This window comes from Phalangium opilio, unplaced genomic scaffold (assembly GCF_054372755.1).
Source record: "Phalangium opilio isolate 3A_F unplaced genomic scaffold, DU_Popi_V2 ptg000209l_1, whole genome shotgun sequence".
In the NCBI taxonomy this organism is placed as follows: domain Eukaryota; kingdom Metazoa; phylum Arthropoda; class Arachnida; order Opiliones; family Phalangiidae; genus Phalangium; species Phalangium opilio.
In genome coordinates, this window is record NW_028324217.1 from 5810481 (window position 1) to 5830767 (window position 20287).

At 38.4% G+C, this 20287-nt stretch overlaps 1 protein-coding gene across 1 annotated transcript in view; it reads left to right on the forward strand.

The window, feature by feature from the left end:
* Nucleotides 1–19140, forward strand: part of LOC149618654 (uncharacterized) — a 57425-nt gene extending 38285 nt beyond the window's left edge. Inside the window, exons 22-69 of the mRNA XM_089855462.1 lie at nt 4–140; nt 203–336; nt 572–739; nt 837–1735; nt 1797–1924; nt 1990–2120; nt 2231–3024; nt 3084–3211; nt 3273–3610; nt 3676–4181; nt 4254–4390; nt 4482–4977; nt 5045–5172; nt 5367–5913; nt 5977–6065; nt 6266–6363; nt 6437–6624; nt 6695–6950; nt 7049–7237; nt 7302–7510; nt 7579–7709; nt 7812–7936; nt 8013–8216; nt 8282–8492; nt 8664–8798; nt 8862–9118; nt 9173–9576; nt 9725–10019; nt 10189–10379; nt 10448–10586; nt 10872–11073; nt 11154–11490; nt 11743–11958; nt 12029–12302; nt 12366–12731; nt 13097–13542; nt 13973–14071; nt 14136–14369; nt 15061–15285; nt 15395–15688; nt 15763–15910; nt 16000–16256; nt 16315–16498; nt 16577–16683; nt 16766–17239; nt 17419–17524; nt 17830–17967; nt 18642–19140. Coding sequence (XP_089711588.1) covers nt 4–140; nt 203–336; nt 572–739; nt 837–1735; nt 1797–1924; nt 1990–2120; nt 2231–3024; nt 3084–3211; nt 3273–3610; nt 3676–4181; nt 4254–4390; nt 4482–4977; nt 5045–5172; nt 5367–5913; nt 5977–6065; nt 6266–6363; nt 6437–6624; nt 6695–6950; nt 7049–7237; nt 7302–7510; nt 7579–7709; nt 7812–7936; nt 8013–8216; nt 8282–8492; nt 8664–8798; nt 8862–9118; nt 9173–9576; nt 9725–10019; nt 10189–10379; nt 10448–10586; nt 10872–11073; nt 11154–11490; nt 11743–11958; nt 12029–12302; nt 12366–12731; nt 13097–13542; nt 13973–14071; nt 14136–14369; nt 15061–15285; nt 15395–15688; nt 15763–15910; nt 16000–16256; nt 16315–16498; nt 16577–16683; nt 16766–17239; nt 17419–17524; nt 17830–17967; nt 18642–18878 — 12136 coding nt within the window. The 3' untranslated portion in view covers nt 18879–19140. The remainder of the gene's footprint in view (nt 1–3; nt 141–202; nt 337–571; nt 740–836; nt 1736–1796; nt 1925–1989; nt 2121–2230; nt 3025–3083; nt 3212–3272; nt 3611–3675; nt 4182–4253; nt 4391–4481; nt 4978–5044; nt 5173–5366; nt 5914–5976; nt 6066–6265; nt 6364–6436; nt 6625–6694; nt 6951–7048; nt 7238–7301; nt 7511–7578; nt 7710–7811; nt 7937–8012; nt 8217–8281; nt 8493–8663; nt 8799–8861; nt 9119–9172; nt 9577–9724; nt 10020–10188; nt 10380–10447; nt 10587–10871; nt 11074–11153; nt 11491–11742; nt 11959–12028; nt 12303–12365; nt 12732–13096; nt 13543–13972; nt 14072–14135; nt 14370–15060; nt 15286–15394; nt 15689–15762; nt 15911–15999; nt 16257–16314; nt 16499–16576; nt 16684–16765; nt 17240–17418; nt 17525–17829; nt 17968–18641) is intronic.
* The last annotated feature ends 1147 nt before the right edge of the window (nt 19141–20287 follow it).

Genomic DNA, 20287 nt, shown 5'->3' on the forward strand with positions numbered 1-20287 from the left:
CAGGTTTACAATTGCTCTGCAACCACTGGTGCATTTTCTAGACGCTTTCATTAAGAACGCCAAATTTAATTTGTCCCACGAGTTGGACAAAGGAACCATCTTTTTAGACAGATTCGCCAATGGATTGATTAAAGTTAAAGGTATTGTTACTCGTCATCAGGTCATTTGAAGGTCAATAATGAATTTATTTTGTATTTTACAGAAAACAAGAACATGACGCTGAAGGAACTGGTACCTATGGAAAGTGAAGTTTCCAATCTGCTAAAATGGGCCGAACAGTATTTGAAAGATGGTGTTGAAGCTGTTATGTATACTTTAGCCTTGGATAGCAGAAAAGTAAGTGATAAAAGAGAGTTGACTAAACTGTCAAAAAAATGTTGGTCTTTAAATCCCGCCCAAGGCTCTACTACATCTTGGTGGTTATAATTCCTCCTATCTCCAACGTCATTAAGTCTTTCCCCCTGATTGGTGCGCGGGATTAGGGCCAACCTCATTTTGACAAAGAGGGTAAAAGGGATACGACTCAAGTATCGTTATTCACATACATTCCTTCTTATTTCGGCTAAAACAGTTTTCGCAGTTCCTCCGTTTAAACCAAACAGTCAAGGAGATCGTCTGCAATCATCCCGTTAACGCGTACTTATTAACACCACCCCACGTGACGGACCGCAAACACTTCGAAGATGGGCGAGACATACTATGTAACAACAAATGGTTCACGAATGCGACTATAAAAATGGTAATTTTAATCGAACCTTTAACTACCATCAAAGCACAAGGTTCTAGATGGGTCCATTAACTAACATAATCTTGCCATTTTATTTTCATTTGCTCAGCAACGTCAACTTGAGACGCATTTTACTCCACACGCAAAACCCCGCCACTTTTTAACCAACTTAGGCCGAGTTTTGGACATACTTGTCAATGAGGGAGCCCAGGATTCAACATTTCTACGTAGAACAAGTACTTTACTGCAATTATCCAATTGGATACCGGTTGTTGAACGATTCTACAAGTACTACGACTTGGATATGAAAGACACCGGTGCTTGGGTAAAACCAGTCGCTGGCAAAATCATGACGGCGCTTGGGGATCAGGGCGTCATGGTAAAATCCTTAAACGACATCCTCTCCAGCGTTAGTTGCACATTGCACAAAGTTAGAGGAGGGATTAAGTGGAACTACATAGAAATGATTCGTGACGGAGACCGTAACAACTTCATGGGCTTCGTAAAGATGTTGAATGACAGCGTGGACTTTGTCCAAGTCGCCCTTAACACAATACAAAAGCCGGACTTGTTACAGAACATCATGGAGGACTTTGTAGTAATTAAACAGAAGAAGAGTCAGTTCTGTACAGTGGAAGGTGATAAGTGGAGCAAGTACTTTGTGGTCAACAACGCCGATGAATTAGAGTCGCTTAAAAGTTTGCAAACTTTGGTCTGCAAGACAAACTACACCGCGGCGTTGATTGAAATGAACCCGGCAGTTTACTGCCAGTTGAAGACAGAGGACATGCCAATGTCTATGATTACCGTCGACCATGTTGCTCAAAATTTGAAGGACTTGTACGATAATTTTACTAATGTAATTGCCTTGAGGTATTTGAAAGGAGCTGAAACTGAACCACTAACTAAGTTTAGTCTGCCATGGAGGAACGCAACAAGATGGCATAATATCTTTAAAACGTTTGCGGAAAACGTTGATCAGTCTTTTAAAAATTTTACAATCAGAAGGTATATATTTTGTACATTTGGGAAAGGAATTGTCATTACTAACCGAACTGTACTTTAACAGTTTTCCAGAATGGTTGAGTGTTGTAGGCATTATGTTTGAGGAATATCCAAGTGCTTGGGTTAGCTTCCAATTCTTCCACGAGTCTGTCCGGTCTTTTAACAAGTACATTGAGCCGCTTACAGCCAATTGTAAGTTTATCAATGAAGTTTTAAATACTTAGAGAAGAAATTTTAAAATATGTTTTTATGTGAAGCTCCCAAGTCAATACCTCTCGAGATGGCTTTCCCAAAATCGCCTTACATGAGGCAGATTTTAAAGACATGGTTACCCAACTTACCAACTTTAATCGAAACTACAATGTGGTCCATGATGGCGCCAACAAGGGTAAGCTTGCAATTTATATAATATGGTGACATTTTAAACTGAAGCATTTTTCCTTATTGTACTTGAGAGGATTAGTATAAGCCTAAGACTAAAACTTTCATGTTCCATAGATCTTGCCACTACTGACCTCCCGCCATGGTCACGTGAAACCATCAGTGTGTCGTAACTCAATCCGGGAATATTTTTACAACCCTCGTCTAAAAGACGAAGACTGGGAAAGCCTTCAACACATGTTATGCAACATTAGCTACAACACCCTCCTTCAAGAAGCTAAACAACTAACCATCATAAACATTCCAATCTTACGCCAAACCACTCCACCTCGAGCCCTAAACTGGAATATGCTGAGCAAAGACGTCACAAAATTGGTCGAATTCCTTAAAAGAATCACAGTGAAATACGCCACGGATGACCCCAGCATGTCTGCTACTACTTGGAGTCACCCTAACGCTCTTCTCAACTGGAAAGCTCACGAATCAACAAAATTTGATACAGCAGTCCCGGTGTACTTAACTTTAAACGCAATAACCCATGACGTTAGAAGCACGCTAGGTTTAGCGACCAGTTGCAGAAGGAACAGTAGTTTAACAACAGAGTTTGGTATTCACCCGGATCTATTCGAGATGGTGTGCGTAACTGGACAAGAGGGTTTGTCCAAGGAAGGATTTAACCAAGTACAGACGATTCTCAATGTCATCGAGGAATCATCCAAAGGACAGAACTTTGATTTCCCGACGTTTTATCGGTCAGCTATTAATATAACTGGGTTTAAGGAGTTGGTCAAGGGCATTGCTGGTGAACGGACTTTGAACCAATGGATTAAAAGTGAGGATGATTATACGGACTTCTTGCAAAGGATTAAGGGTAGTTTGGAGAGTGAAGGAACTACAAACCGACTTAAACTGTAAGTTGTACTTAAGTTAACTTGATTTCCATGGAAGTTTACCATTCATGTTTCATTAGATTCCCAAGTTCATTGAAGGGAATTGGAGCATACCTTCTTAACGTGACCGGGATAGTACCTGTTCTTAACACATTTAGTCCCATTATTAACACACTTGCGGATGGCATCAAAGCCTTGAACAGAACAGGTACGTTTTTGAAACCTTATAGTCCGAAACATCAGCTAATTACTTAATATTTATTATTCAGTCACAATTGAAGAAGTCTTGGCTGGAGCCTTACCGGATTCGCCTACAACACGTGGAGTCTTTGAAACAATAATCCATCAATCACCGGACATCCTACCAACCTTAATGTGGACGGCATTACTACCACAAAGGGTTGAAAAACTAACTCATAACAGTCGCCAACTGGGAGTTGAAGCGTTGCATTATTTATGCAATACATCATTATCCGATTACCTGTACAGCCCAGCCTTTAATAGTCGTGACTGGGCTAGGATACAAAGTTCAGTGTGCTCATTTAATCTTTCTAAAGTATGGACTGAAATTCGAGCCTTGGTTGACATATCCTCAATGAGGACATTGGTAAGTAAAATCAGATAAGTGTTTATTAAAACCTTCGTACTTATAGCCTAATTTCCTTGTTACAGAGTCACTCGCCATTGGCTAACCCATTTGAACTATTTGGTGACAGTTTCGTAAACCTTATGAGCGCAATTAGCAAACACGACGAGCTATCCAAACTAGAAGAGAAATACGTCGAAATGTCCAAACTTGCTTTAGAACCCGAAGTTATGACTTACGTCATATACCATAACACTTTCCGACGATTCTGCGACGTGGTATCGGTACAATTCCGTAACTTACCAGTTAGACGCAACAAAGAAGCCATTCAAGAAACCTTTTGCGACATGAGTAGCGAACAGTTCGCGTCCCAAGTGGGATCCAACGTTGGCAAACTACTCATATTGTCAAGCAGACGTGGTTTGACTCAGCGGCCGGTGGAGTGGCAAGAGATATATCATTCCATACTGGAAGTACTGGGTTACGAAGATTTGGTGAAAGTTGTACTTGGAGATGCTAATTTCTCCCACCTGAGGAAAATATCGTCGCATTTCCAGAAGTTGGTGACGTACCAGAGCAATGTGGAACAAAGGTATGATCATTATCATGGTTGTCCGAGTATAATTACATCCGTTCCAATAAATGTTTTGTCCTTAATTCGTAGATCAATTCCTAAGTTACTTCAAAAGTATCAAAACATCCTCCTGAAGTCAAGTGAAGGTCGGAAAGTACTTCATTACTTTTCATTCGTTATAAACAACTTGAAGCCAACCGTCACTAAAAGATTGTTATCTAAAACTGGTAAGTGGAACCCATGGATGGAGTTGACAACAGCGACTTATAAGTATCTTAAGGAGCCGTTCAGAAGTTAATATAGTTTAAACATACACAGCCCCCTTGACCTTTCGAACTCTGGTCAAAAGTCAAATTGAAGCTAGTTTCTACATTCGTCAATACCTGGACTCTGAGAATATGGTCATAGACAGCATCATGGACATGCATATGGCTGCCGATAAGATCCTGGACTTCTTATTCGAGGATCCCGTTGAGACATTTTGCGCAGGACCAATGTCCTCGTGGGCTAGTGTCCATGGACAATCCAGTCTGACCATAGAAGAAATGCAGAAACTACTGTGTTCAGAAAAGGGACGAGTGCTAATTAAACGCCTAACCCAACGTATCGATTTCAATAAAATGATGGGTCAAACTGATTCGCAAAATGGATTGCAATGGTCAGATGTCTTCGATGGTTACTTCCAAATGATGCAATTGGCAGTCAACGTCGCTCTGGATATGGAGGCCGGAGATTGGCATTTGGTTGATAATTTCAAATTGGATCGTTACGTGCAGAATGTGTTAAGAGCCAGCAACATCTTAAATGCTTACAAGTGAGTCGTGATTTGATCCCAAAAAAATAAACTAAGACAATTTATAATTTAATCCTTATAACCACAGAGTCACTGACGCTCTCGTAAACGTTCTGAAATTCGTCGACAAATTTGGAAAGTATTCCGAAGAATGGCAAACCGGTATGGGATTCTTCAGAGCCATATTAGACGCTACAAACTACTTTTTACTATCCGGTACATATTTTAAAACGTTTGGAAGTTGCAAGCTTGGAATGTATCAAAAACTCCTTAGAAAATCCGTTTTTCACATGCCAAACATATACTTTCCAAGACTGCAACTTTCCAAACTCGAGTGGGTACTTAAACCAGACCCAATAACCTGTTAAATGCAATATTTAACACTAAATTGACATCGAAACCTCCCTTAGACACCAACAAGGACATTTACGCCATCATAAGTAACGGAACCAACTTGGGTGAATTCTTCAAGCGTGTTTTGGGTTCCCAACAAGAATCCCTCACCTCCCTAAGTAGCCGACAAGTCTTACACGCCGTCGAGGTCATGTCCAGGTTTTACGAAACAAATAAGGACGACTTAGAGGCAACTTGCAAAAGCGTCAACACCAAAGAAGGCCCGCCAGAAGTCGATGAACTGGTTCAGCTATTCTGCCGATTTCCATCAACAGCTTGGATGAGTGAAATGAAACACTTTTATAAGATGGACACAACAGGTTCCTACATCAAACACTCATTGACGGCTGTGGCTAGACTAGTCTTTGCTTCAACGCCTCAAACTCAAACAAATATTAAATTTTGGCTGCACAAAAGCAACGTTGATGACTTGATACCCATGATACAGAATTTGATTAGTAAATTCGTCAAAGCTCCAGGTGGTTTGTACAGATTGGAAGGTCAACTGTTAAAGCCCATTCCTTTTGCCATATGGGAAGCGGTGCCGACTCTCTTCAAAGCCCAGTAAGTTTGCCTACAAGTTTCGTGTCAAGAAATGTTACTAATTTTCTAATTTGTAAATTTCAGAAACGATTTATGGTGCCTACACGACAATATCTCGCTCTCTGTTATAACCGCCAGTACATTAGCGCATACTATAGTATCAAACGTGCCAGGTACTGTAATGCACCATACTAACTCTATAGGCTTTAGTATAATCATGTTTATGGACAGAACAAAGGGTTGAGGTTCTTGCAATTTTAGTATAGAATTAAGTGTTTGAGGTGACCAACTACATGAAGAACTTATCAAACTAGTGATATAACCACACCAAAGCCATTAAACACTAATGTACTACATAATTTTGACCTTACAGAACCAGAAGCCATGTTATGTGAACTTCCAACTTGGGGTTTGGCTCGTTTGTACCATTGGGCGTCCAAGAACTTCGAGTTCAAGAAACTAGCAAGATTGGTAAGTACTGAAGTTTCTAAAATGAAGCGCAATTCCCGCAAGTTCAACCAACGTTTATCTACGTCAATTTTAGGCGCAGCAACTAATCACGAAAAGATACGACAACACACTAAAATGCATCACCCCAATGGGAGTATTTGCCGATAGCATGGATTTAGTTAGTAGCATTACAAGGGCTTTGAATATTCCGAAACGATATAAAGAAATGCAGGAATGCGTGGAAATTTTCCACAACGCAACATTGGTTAATAATCTCCATGAGTACGTTTTATTGTTTGATTTCTGAGTGCTAATGGTTTGATGAATTCATGATATAATTAATTCTTTACAGTTACGGAAACTTCATGAGGAACATCACATCCCTATTGGAGGAATTCAATATAAGACCAACCCAGGATTTATCAGCTCTTAACGAAGTTTGGGCATCCATATCAGATTTCATAGCTAGTCAATTACCAGTATTTCACACATTATCGGATTTAATATGGAACATACGTGGATTCGAACAAATGCTCAAAAGTCCACAAATGAATATGACTGAAGATACGGTTAAAGCCCTATTGAACGCGTCACTTAACTTGAATTGGGTACGTATTGTACTTGCAAGTACAGACCTAGTAGCGTTAATTCCATTTAAATGTATTTAATAGTCATTCATAATCATTTACTTAATGGTTGTAATTAGCTTGCCAGAAAGAATTTCTCAAAGGATGCGGTTTCGAAAACCATTTGCGATAAACATAACTTCAGACCCGTTATGAGGATACCGTCACTTAGCATTGCAAAGAGAGCCATTATCATAAACGCCTTGTGCAAAAAGGGTGGTATTGTCACCATTTTGGACGCTTTAGACTCGGCTAGGATAATTAGAGAGGTATGTAAAACATGCAATTCAAGTTAGATATATTCTGAAATTAATATAACTTATGTCCGCGCAGATACCAAGACTGCAACACCAAGAACTACTTAAAGGCGACTGGCTTGAACAACTAGTTAACAATATCCAATCCATTATGAACCATTTCCTGGATTTGGCTTCCGTTGGAGGGAAACTACTTAACAAATTTTCAACTGGAATCACTTCCGAGTTACTGACATCGGTGGTTCAAATACTACGCGAAAATACCGTCGATAAACTTCTAACCAGGTAAAACTTCAACTTAACAATATCAAAATCTACTACGTCTAACCTGAATTACTCATAAACACAAACAGCTTGCAAGGACTTGTGGAGAAAATTGAACCAGTCATTGAGGGTAGTCGTATAGCCGAAGACTTGACAATGGTTCTTCAAGGAATGAGAAGTTTGAAATCCCTACAAGGACTTAACTTATTCAATGTCCAATGTAAGTACTTACCAGGGCTCCCACTAAAATACGACAAAGGAGCCTGGTTGGGACCTTCGATTACGAGGACAACGTACAAATAAAATATTTTAAAATCCACAGATCGACTACAAGACTTATTTGGTGATTCTGGAACCATTAAAGTTGGTGATTTCTTGCGTGAAGAACTGGACTTGCACGAGAGTGCCGTGTCTGAAGTACTCGATGGTCAAATCGACTTAACCAAGGTGTGACGAGTAACTTTATTAATTTACGCCTAATGTTTATAAACTTATTTCACACCTTGGTTTATAAAATATGCAGGTGTTAAGCAGCAAAAACCTTGTTGAAAACGTCCAAAACATCATGTGCAATCCAGATGAACTTAAGCAACTATTGAAAATCAATTCCCCCGATGTAACTGCCGAAAACATTACACACGCTTTGTGTTCATTATCCAGTGGACAAGCACTAAAAGTTTCATCGCAATTACTGAACCAGTTAGCTTTCTCCAAGATCATTGAAAATGTAATTATCATGCGGTAATTAATGAAGGTACAATTAGTTATATTAAAAACGATAAAATCTCGTAGTTTGTGGAGGTTGGAATCAACGGTGTATTGGGAAAAGTGAATCTAACATGGTCCGAAGCATTACAAGCATTCAATGCACTGAAATCAACACCAACTGTTATGCCTAAGTTGCGAAAATACACTGGAGTTGTAACGAGTGCCTTGGATCCAACATTACAGAACGAGTTCAAGAAATTAAATATCAGTACAGAGGGCATTAAGTTGTTGGGAAGTAAGTACACGCAAGTGACCAGGGTAAAATTAGAAGCGTCACAGAGAACCTGTACGTACCACGTCTCCAAATACCATCGCAAAACCACAGAATTTCCTGTATCGCTTCTATGTTTTCCTGCAACTGGTTAGCAAAAGGTTTGCGTCTAACATCATATTTGTTTCACTACAGCTCCGGCTGCTTTAACTGCATTCGGTAAACTTCTATGCGGTAAGACATTGAAAGCTTTGAACCAGGAATTGGAACTGTTGCAAATATCCAACAAAGAACCAACATTGGATAACCAAGAAATCGAAGATCTTCCAAGTAAGACGGCATATTTTAATAAAACAAGGCACACTTAATATAAAAATTACTCTATCACTACAGGTCAATTCTGTCGTACGGGTTACGAGCAAGTACTGCGCATGAGTGGTGGCCCCATTTTATGGGGTTTCTTGAAACCAATATTACGTGGCAAAATTCTATACGCCCCTAAGAACAAAGTTACCGAAGAAGTATTCAAACAAGTCAACAAAACCTTCGAAGATTTCTCAGGGTTCATAACAGCCTTGCAGGCATGGGGTGAAGGCATCTCTGGTTTGCATTACTTGCAAACTCGAAGTGACTTACTGGACAAAATGAAGGTACGCATCGTAGTATATTAAAATCAATCCAATCTAAAACCAATTTTCAAATAGGAGTTACTCGGAACACCAGCGGTTCAACCCATACTCAAACAAGTAGTGGGCGATGATGCCATGCATATTTTAGACCACTTTGACATATCCTCCATTAACGACCAACTGAAAAACGTCAGTGGCTTGTTAGATTTGATGCAACTCGTCGGCAATATGTCGCAGTGCTTTGAACTGAACCGATTCCACGGTTATGATACCGAGGAAGAGGTTGAATTCGTGGCTCAGAGGTTGAGCATGAAACGGGAATTCATCGCTGGATTGATTTTCTTGGACGATGAGGATCCTGATGAACTTCCCTTCAGAAGGAAACGTGCCATTGATTCAAATACCTTCCCAAAACATATCAAGTACAAGATCAGGATGGACATTGACAATGTACCAACAACCAGACGGAAAAAGATGCAGTAAGTTGACAGTTCTCAACTGGGGTTGAATAAGCAATAAGATTACCATTAATTCCATCGAAGAGGCCATAGTTGTTTTAAATATATGGGCCTTTTATTAATTTTGAAAGTTCCACTGCATGACGCTTAAAGTCCATTATCCTTGCAGATTTTGGCAACCAGGACCGAGGGACGACTTTTTGGACGAAATGCGTTACTTCCGTGGTTTCCTCCAGTACCAAGAAATGATAGACAACGCTATTCTTGAAGTACAAACTAAAGGACAAGTCAAAATTCGACCTACAACATATTTGCAACAATTCCCGTACCCGTGTTATCATCAAGATCGGTTTGGAGTCTACCTTAAGGGAATGTTACCAATTGTCGTTTCAGGATGTTGGCTATTTTTAGTAGCCTTTTTAATCAGAGAATACGTCATAGAAAAAGAATTGAAATTGGAAGAGGTAATGTAGGAACTAACATATCTGGGAAAACAAATCGGTTAAACGATTGGTGATGAATTAGCTTAGCTTCGTTTACTATTTTTTGGGCCACAGAGCTTCATTATTAAAATGAAGTTGTCTTTCAACAACCCAAAACACTCCAATATAACACATAGAAATTTGATTACAGGTTCTACTAGTCATGGGCTTGAAACAATGGGTTGGTTGGATAGCCTGGTATGTTTGTGGACTTGTCATACTTTCCATCGGCGTCTGTTTTTGCGTATTTGTACTAAAAGTCGGTGGTATATTCCCATATTCGGATGGGTTAATATTATTCTTGTTTATCTTTGAGTTTGCGCTACTTGTTATCATGTATTGGTAAGTCAGATACGCTATAGTCAAAGAAAAGAACTCGGCAACTAAAACTAAAGAACGTTAACTTACAGTTACTTGATGAGCGCCTTCTTCAAGACCGCGACAATCGCGGCGTTAACGGGAATTATTATCTACTTGCTCACATTCTTACCATTTGTCCTAATTGTGTCGTTGGAATCTCAGCTTAACTTATGGCAAAAGTTGGTAACGGTAAGTACAATGGAAATCATCGACTAAGCCTATCATTTACTTCATAAGTATGGGTTGCAAGGATCCTTACTACGTGCACGTAACTATCATAAAAGAGATTTGCTGTAAACAGTAACCATCGACTACTGTGATGTCCGCCTCAATTTTTCAATCCAAAATTCAACTAGTTCATTAAGAAAATAAAAAATTTTATTTCGATTCTATAAATTCAACGTCAGGCCCATACTTATGGAGAGTATTATAGTATTAGGCTATTATTATATTTTCCAATTCTTAACCAAACAGAGTTTGCTGATGTGCACATCATTTTGCTATGGTTGTCTTCACATAAACCGTTACGAAACCCATGGAGTTGGCATTCAATGGGACAATATCTGGCAATCAGTTCACGATGACGAAATGAACTTCGTGTACAGTGTCATTATGGTTGCAGTAGATATAGTTCTATACTTTATCTTAGGGTGGTACATATCCAACGTTTGGCCCCGTAAGTTCAATTACAATTTACATATCAATTACTCAAGACATTGCAATTAATTTTAAGTACTTGTACTTCACGTTATGCAGATAATTCAACCAGAAAACGACCATGGTACTTTCCACTAACACTAAGTTACTGGGGTCTATGCAAATCCAAGAGAACTTTCAATTACTTTGAGTTACCCGATGCGGGTAAAAATATTGGATACTTCTTTGGAGAGGACGTGAAAGGGTCTGACGAAGAGCGGAAGTTAGCCAATACCGAGGACCACAAGGTCGGAATTTCCCTTAGAGGATTATCGGTTGTTTACAATCAAGGCAAAGCAATGGAACGGGTTGCGGTTTCCAACTTGAGCTTGGATTTCATGGAAGGTCACATTACAACCTTATTGGGACAGAACGGAGCAGGAAAAACCACAACAATGTAAGATATTTTGCATTAAATATCATAGGTAGTAGAAGGCGTCCCCTGTTGGTAGATTTTCCGGAACAGAAACCATGACAGACTACTGTGATCTCTAACCCTAGCAGTCTCTTCAGTTTTATCTATGCCAATACAATAGAACCTTAGGGCAGACCTATATTTATCGAGATTAATATAGGCTTATGAAAATAATTTAAATAGCTATGGAATCCCGTACTTGTAATTAAACTTGTACTTGTACTGTTATTTCAGCAATGTCTTAACTGGCCAATTACCACCAACACATGGCTCCGTTTACGTCTATGGAAAATGCATACCCTACGAGTTCACTCAAGTACAAAAAATGTTGGGTTATTGCCCACAATACAACACACTATTTCTGCGCATGACCGTCAGAGAACACTTGAAATTCTACGCCCAATTAAAGGGTGTCCTATCGGGCAAACAACTTGAAGATGACGTTGATGAGTGAGTTTAAAATAAATTTAAATAAATTCCATTTAACATTACTAATTACGATTTTCCTAAACTTATTTAGAATGTTGCACAGCATGGGTCTATACCATAAGCAACATGAGCAAACGCGTTACCTATCTGGTGGCATGCAACGTCGGTTGTGCGTCGCCCTGGCATTCATTGGAGGATCAAAGGTCATTATTTTGGACGAACCCACCAGCAGTGTGGACCCAGTCGCACGTAGAAGTATCTGGGATCTGATTGTTAAATATCGACATGGTAGAACTATCCTGCTTACAACGCATCACATGGACGAAGCTGACATACTCAGTGACAAAGTGGCGATAGTTCACAGGGTAGGTTTATTGTCACGTTCTTGTGAACTGAAGAGTTAGTTTCTAACATACTTTTCACAACAGGGTAAACTACTCTGTCACGGGTCACCGTTATTACTGAAGTCAAAGTTTGGTTGCGGTTATCAGTTAATCATGGCAAGGCAAAACGAGACCGAACACGATTCCGGAAGTGATTCCGGAAGAGCATCCTCTTCGTGTTCTTCCGAATCGGATGCCAGTGAATCAGAAAATGTGCTAACTTTTATCCAGGCGCATGTACCACTAGCCCGGTTAATGGAAGATAATGGCACCGAAGTCGTGATCAGTTTACCTCAGCGTGATTCTGAGGGGAAGGTCTATTCATTTGGAAATCTATTTAAAGAATTGGATGCCAGTATTACGTCACTTGGATATATTAGTTACGGTATTTCTAGTACAACCCTCGAAGAGGTAAGTTGAAACGTAGAACCAACCACGTGTACCATTGAATCGAACTTGTCAAGAACTTTCAAATGAGTACTAACACGATGGTATTACGATGTGTTTATGACCACTTATGAGGTTGTGAATATTATCGCATAATATCATGTTGTATTCAAATGAAAGCCTTTAAAAAGATGAATTCGATTATGTGCACCATTGAATTCAACTTGTCAAGAGCTTTCAAATGAGTACAAACACGATGATATTACGATGTGTTTGTGTGTGACCACTTATGAATTTGGGAATATGTCACAAATATATGATGTTGTGCTCAAATGAAAGGATTTAAAGATAGTTACGTATTTCTAATCATGCTTTGTAACGAATCTTAGGTCTTCTTGACATTATGTGGCTTGGACGACAACACAGCATTACCAGTATCACATTCGGAACCCCTTCCAATTAGACGCAACTCCATAATTAAACCAAACTCTGATCCTATCGACAAAATGATTATGTCCAACGGGAAAACGCCTTTGACCAAGGACTACTCCTACGTCAATGGTGCTTACATTGGTTCCGCACTTGATTTTGGCTGCAAACAACCAATCACGGGATACAAACTTAAAATGCACCAATTCCACGCTCTACTACTAAAACGCTACTATCATTTCCTACATGATTGGAGGGCAATTTGTTGCAGCATATTGTTGCCATGCGCTTTCATCGCAATTGCTATGGGATTTTCATTAATTGAGCCAGCCGGTAGGGGTTCGAAAGAACCTTCGATTTTACTATCACCACCTATGTACGGACCCAACGCTATGAGTTTCTATAGGTATGTTTTAACAGCCTATCATATTCTCCATAAGTATGGGTAGAGCACGCATCTTTTATAAAAAGCTATGGGGCCTCTCCTGGTGACATTTTTAACGAAAACAGAAACCACAGCCTACTGTTAATTCCATCGCTACCCTTAAGAGACTTAAAGTGACATTTTAGTAAGCCACTTTCCCGCTAGAGGTGCGCGAATTTCCCGCGAAATGATGTCACTATTTACAGAAACCATCGCCTATATATTTTCCCCTAACCAAAGGATGCAAATCACAGTAGGCCATGACTCTCTTTTGTCCGATTTGGAGTATCAACTTTTAAAGAAAGATGGCGCTGTAGTCTCGCATGGACATAGCCGATACTATAATCCCCTACGGCAGACCCATACTTAGTACTTACGCACTATAAGGTTATAAATTTTAATTTCTTCACAGTTTCGACGGTAAAAAAGGCAGTGATATAGAGAAGACATTAATGCGATTACTGGCACATCCTGGATTAAGTAATGCGTGTATGAAGACAGCGACGAAAGAGTAAGCCGATTAATTATTATTTTTAAGATTGAAATACGTATCTAATATTACATTTTGTTCTCAGTGAAAGGTTATGGTGCAATCGCAACGTTACTGAATTACCCGACACAACAGCTTTGCTCGAAGGAGGTGGTTTATGTTTCGACGAACACGAATCATTGAGGATCAAAAATTCAAAGGAGTTCTACAAGAATTTGCCATTTGTTACGACCAACACAGGAGACTACTTATTTAATCTGACCGGTCACGATATCAACCGATACTTGTTGGACACATACATAGCTAACACCGAAGGACGGTGAGTTGATCAAGTACCCTAGTATTCGCTCCGCCAACAGCTTTAAAATGAGTACAAACAACCCTATATTACTCTCAATAAATATGGTTCCAAAGGATATTTGTTACGAGTGTGCATCTTAATAAAAGGGTAGAGGGCGTCTGGTTGCGGTGTATTTCTCATAGAGGGGGTGGTGGATTTTCCGGAAACAGAAACCATGGCTTACTGTGATCTCTATCTGTAACAAAAGGAAATCACAGTAGGCTATGCATCCATTCTGTTCCCGTTTCAAACTAAGATGGCGCTGTTTTCTCTTTAATTTCGTCTCGCATTATCAATGCTGATATTTTAGAGAGTTTTACAGGGTTATGTTGACATTTGTGAACCTTTTCACAAATATGCCAAGTAGCTACTCAAATAAAAGCCCCTAACGAGCTGAAAACTGTGGCAGACTTTATATAATGGGTTAATGAACGAGAAAACGTGTATTTAATTTTTTTACTTATATTCCGATAAAAGTCCTACGACAGAACCATATTTTTGGAGAGTATTACAGGGTTATGTCGACATTTGTGAATTTTTTCACAAGTACGGCGAGTAGGTACTTAAATAATAGCCCATTACGAACTGAAAACCGTGGTCCACTTTATTTAATGGGTTGATGAAGTAGAAAACGTGTATTTAATTTTTATTATTAATATTTCAAATTTAGATATGGTGGCTTCTCATTCTTGAACCGTAAAGATGGCAAGGGTGTGGCTAAAGTATGGTACGACAACAGTGGTTTCCACGCGACCCCTTCATACGCAAACTCTCTAAACAATGCATTGCTACGTGCCAATATGAAAGAATTAGGAATGGACCCGTCAGATTACGGTATCACTGTTTACAACCATCCTCTTCAAGTTACAACTGAACAGTTGGGCAGATCTACCATGTAAGAACTCCTTTAACCCTCTAGGAAGATATTTAATTTTAGAGAAGCAGTAATGAATAGCAGGCATTATTAATTGGTCCACTTAAATTTAATTAACTAATTATTGCAGATTGAACAAAGCGGCAGAGCTGGGAGTGGCTTTGGTTATTTTCTTGGGTTTTGCATTTATCCCAACAAGTTTCGTGGTTTACATCGTTAAAGAGCGTGTTCAAGAAGAAAAACGACTTCAATACGTTGCTGGAGTTGGTCCAGTTTTGTATTGGTTCTCGGCCTTTATATGGGATCTTACTTTGGTCGTTATAGCCGTTGCAATATCTACAATAATTATACTAATATTTGGACTGCCGTTGTACGTGGCTAATCTTAATTTACCAGGAATTTTCGTATTACTGTTACTTTTCGGGTAAGTTATATTTATATGGGTTTGAAATTTACGTTACCATTGTAAAAAAATCCAATTTCTTATTAAATCAACAGCTGGGCCACAACACCGCTTATGTATCTACTAGAAAAACTATTCAGCGAAGCTAGCATCGCCTTCATGGTACTCTATTGCCTAAACGTATTTGTCGGAGTCAGTATCATGGTGTCCATGTTAGTACTTGGACTATTTAGCCTGGGAAGTGTAAGTTAAGACTTTATAATTTCAACTGTCAGAAACACTTGTATTTTTAAAGCAAAAATTAATATTAAACCATTTAAAACCTTAAACAGGGAACAAGATACTGGTTAAACCTAGTCGAAAACATTGCCTTACTAGCACCACAATACTGTCTTATGGGTGGTTTAGTATCAATGGCTCAAAACCATATTCAAGCTGAAATATTCGCTCTTTTCGGTCAAGATACGTATGAAAGTCCTTTTAGTTGGAATGTGGTTCTACCTCATATGATTGCCTTAGCCACGGAAGGCTTTGTACTATTTTCGCTTAATTTGCTTCTGGAAATTCAATGGGCTTCATTCTTGCCAGTGTAAGTTAAAACCGACTTAATAAACAAAATAATAGAAAATTAACCTAAGCCTTTGCAGACCAAAGTTCAAGGGTGAAGTACCGCAAGATGACAGTGACGTGGCCGAAGAACGCAAACGCGTAGAGAGTGACGCCAGCAAAAATGACGTCTTGAAGATTAAGAATGTCCGGAAAGTTTTCGACGGGGAAGCTGGTAAACACGTGGCTGTCAATAACGTCACGTTTGGAATACCCAATGGAGAGGTACGATTTTGAAGAAAAAACTGGTGTCGAAACCCGGGAGTATAAGTTAATTAAATTAATATGAATTATACATTATAGTGTTTTGGGTTACTGGGTGTCAACGGAGCTGGTAAGACAACACTGTTCCGTATTCTAACTGGACATATTACGTCATCATCCGGACAAGCGTTCATTGGTGGAGAGAAGTAAGCCATAAAACATACGAACAATAAAACCACTTCCTTCAAATTCACATAAGGTTCTAATTCTGGGTCATTTTTCTCACAGAATTTCCAAAGTGTTATCAAACAACAGCGAATTACTTGGCTACTGTCCCCAAGCGGATGCATTAGACGATCTACTAAGCCCCGAGCAACATTTCATAATTTACGGTAAACTTCGAGGAATACCCAAAAATGATCTCAAAATGGTAGTTCAAAAAGCCATGGCCAAATTCGAGTTGAAAATTTACACAAACCGCCACGTTGGTACGCTAAGTAGAGGTACCAAACGTAAGGTTTGTACCGCCATCTCTATGCTTGGTAATCCGCAAATTGTCCTACTGGACGAACCCACAACCGGAATGGATCCGGTAACCAGAAGACTGGTCTGGAACAACGTTCTTCAGACAGTCAAAGACAACCGGTCAGTCTTATTGACCTCTCATAGCATGGAAGAGTGCGACGTTCTATGTTCTAGGCTTGCCATTATGGTAAATGGCAGGATAAAATGTCTAGGGTCGCCCCAACTTTTAAAATACAAGTAAGAAACAAAATTTACAAAAGTTCAGTCTTGGAATGTATCGAACTCCTCATTGAAAAGCGGTTTTGCCAATGTTAAACGGGAAGCATTCCAAGATTGCAACTTTTGGCAATTACGAGTTTATACTCTACTGAAAGGTCTTTTTGAACTGGTTCTAATTATGCTATTAAAAATCATAGATTCGGAACAGGATATACGATAACCTTACGGGTAATGGAGTCAGTCTATGATTTGAGTATTATCATAGATTTCATGATGGCGTTCTTTCCTAGCGCCATTCTAAGGGTAAGATTGATTACTGTTTAAAGGGATAAATAGCCTTCATTTCGATCACCATCCATAAGGTTTTGATAGTTTTAAATACTTGAAAATGTGAAAAGTTGGTTATATGACTTTAATATGGATAACAAAAGAAAAGAAAAAATAACCTAAAATTGGCTGTTGGATGTATCGTTATCAAAGGCTATATCTCTTATATTCTACTCGATAACTAAGACTTTAATGTATAATTTAATGACAGATTCATAGGCTATTATCCCTTTAAAAAAATTCTGAAAACCACAGAAAAATAATGGAATTTTTTCTTTCAGGCGCAACATTACAACATGATAGAATTTAGTCTTCCCGAGAAAAATATTCCTCTACACGACATTTTCGGTCATTTGGAACTAAACCAAGAGAAACTGGGTATCAAGGATTTCTCAATTAGTCAAACTACACTTGATCAGGTGAGATTGACAATAGTAATTAACTTTAATCACCCCGCAAAGATCTTTCATTTAAAGGGAATGAGAAGCTTCGTTTGAAAAATCTCTGATTTATATAGTAAAATATAGAATTAATTTCTGTGAATTCAAAAATATCAAGCTTTTAATTCTCCGATTTCTGGTTATTTGGCAATATGCATTTGAAAATGCTTCATATGAAATTATTTGAAATCCTCTATTTAAGAAAGGCTAAAATGTTTCCTGCAGTCCGACGTCACAGATATATTTTTTCACGTGAGATGGTGCCACTCTATCAGACCCAGAGTTTAGACTGGCGAGAAGCTCAAGACGCGTATACCTCGCGCAAATAGGTTTCCCCGACTTTCCCGCGCTTTTTTTCCTCACGTCATAGTGATGTCATAAAACAGGCAAACAAGCTCGACAAGACAAAAATTGTTGATATATCAAAAATGAGTTTTCGTGATTTCTCAATGGATTTTAAAATTAGAAACTTTGGTTCAAAAACTTGATATTTTGAAAGTAGAGACTTGAAAGTGAAACATAATACCACTTTCGTGCTAAAATATGATATGAAATTGTAAATTCGCATACCCTTTAAGTACCCACTAAAAAAAGAAATTAATTCTACCCCATTAACGTTTGTAAAACGCTAATTAACAATTATTTAATTGCAGGTATTTGTAAGTTTCGCTCGCCAGCAAGGTGACGAAATCGCGAACGTATTAAGAATGAACCGTAAAAAGTCGACGGGTGCAGTTAACGAAGCTTTCGTTGGTGACAATCAAACGTCGATTAAAATGGATAATTTAAATAATTCAACGTTAGAAAAAAGTACCAAAGTGTTAGAAGATGACCCTGACGCCATCACTTTAGACGTGGAAGAAGACGATGTTGAAGCCACTAAGTTTTGAAAACATTTCGCGAGCCTCTCAAAATATGATCGCTATAAATTATTTTAAATATCAATTAACTATTAGTACTACGTATTAAAACGTTAATGAATCCAAACCTTTGTTGTGAATTTTAAAACTAAATTCAACGCGAGCGAGTATAACATTTGAGGGCTTATATACAAAATATATATATTTATAAACTTTGTACCATTATTAATTTATCACAAAAATCATTACTGTTGCCATTGTATTTCATTAAAAACAAATGTTTAATTTTAAATACTACTGGTGTATTTTCTATTCAAGTGAGAATAATGTTTTTGGAACGTATTTCAGTGGTTTAAACATTAAAGCGGCGTTTACACCAGACGTTTCGAAACCGTTTCCTACCGTTATGGATAAATATAACGTATTACGGATTCCCAACTAAGCCAAAAAGGTGCGTTAAGACCTTAGCAACTAGGTCACGTGGGGAAAGAAATTATATCTCTCCGAAGAATCCTGAGTGGTGGGTTTGAAATCTCGCCCAAGAGCAAGAAGAGAAAATACGAATTTCCCTCTCACTAACAAGTTGGGGGGGGGGGGGTTGGAAGTCACATCTTGCCTTGGCCTTGCTAAACACCGTGTGGAAGGTAAGACACGGGAATCCATAATATGTAGTATAAATATATCCATGATGAAGAGGTCTAAGTAGAATATTTTGCTGTTAAACATAATACAAAGCGATTTTTCATGAGAAAATGTAATTGTTATATTTTTTCAGGAAGGTTTAGGAATTTGCAAAACTATTGTACACAATTTCAAAGTTTCACGTGTAATCTCCTTACGCCTCCTCTACATTATATAGAAAAGGACTTGGTTTGCCCAAGCCTGAAAAACAAAACGATAAGAGTTTTTTCCAGTTGACTGAAGCGCGGATATTTTATTTTTCTATATAATTTTAAAGACAATCCGTATTTTACTACTCTTTAGAATTTAATTCAATCTCCTGATTTTACTGCTAATGGATTTATTTCCTATAAATTAATTGAAATAAAAAATTACTTATCTCAGATTTTTCATGATAAAATTTTACGAAAATGGAATTGTTGAAAAATCTGAGATAAGGAATTTTTTATTTCAATTAATTTATAGGAAATAAATCCATTAGCAGTAAAATCAGGAGATTGAATTAAATTCTAAAGAGTAGTAAAATACGGATTGTCTTTAAAATTATATAGAAAAATAAAATATCCGCGCTTCAGTCAACTGGAAAAAACTCTTATCGTTTTGTTTTTCAGGCTTGGGCAAACCAAGTCCTTTTCTATATAATATCTGTTCCTTCAGTCTGCATTTGTATTAATCTATTATAAAATAATTTTTTGCCTGAAATGCGAAATTTTTCACTTCTAGGACGAGGTTAAAAATGGTTCTACACTTCTACCAGG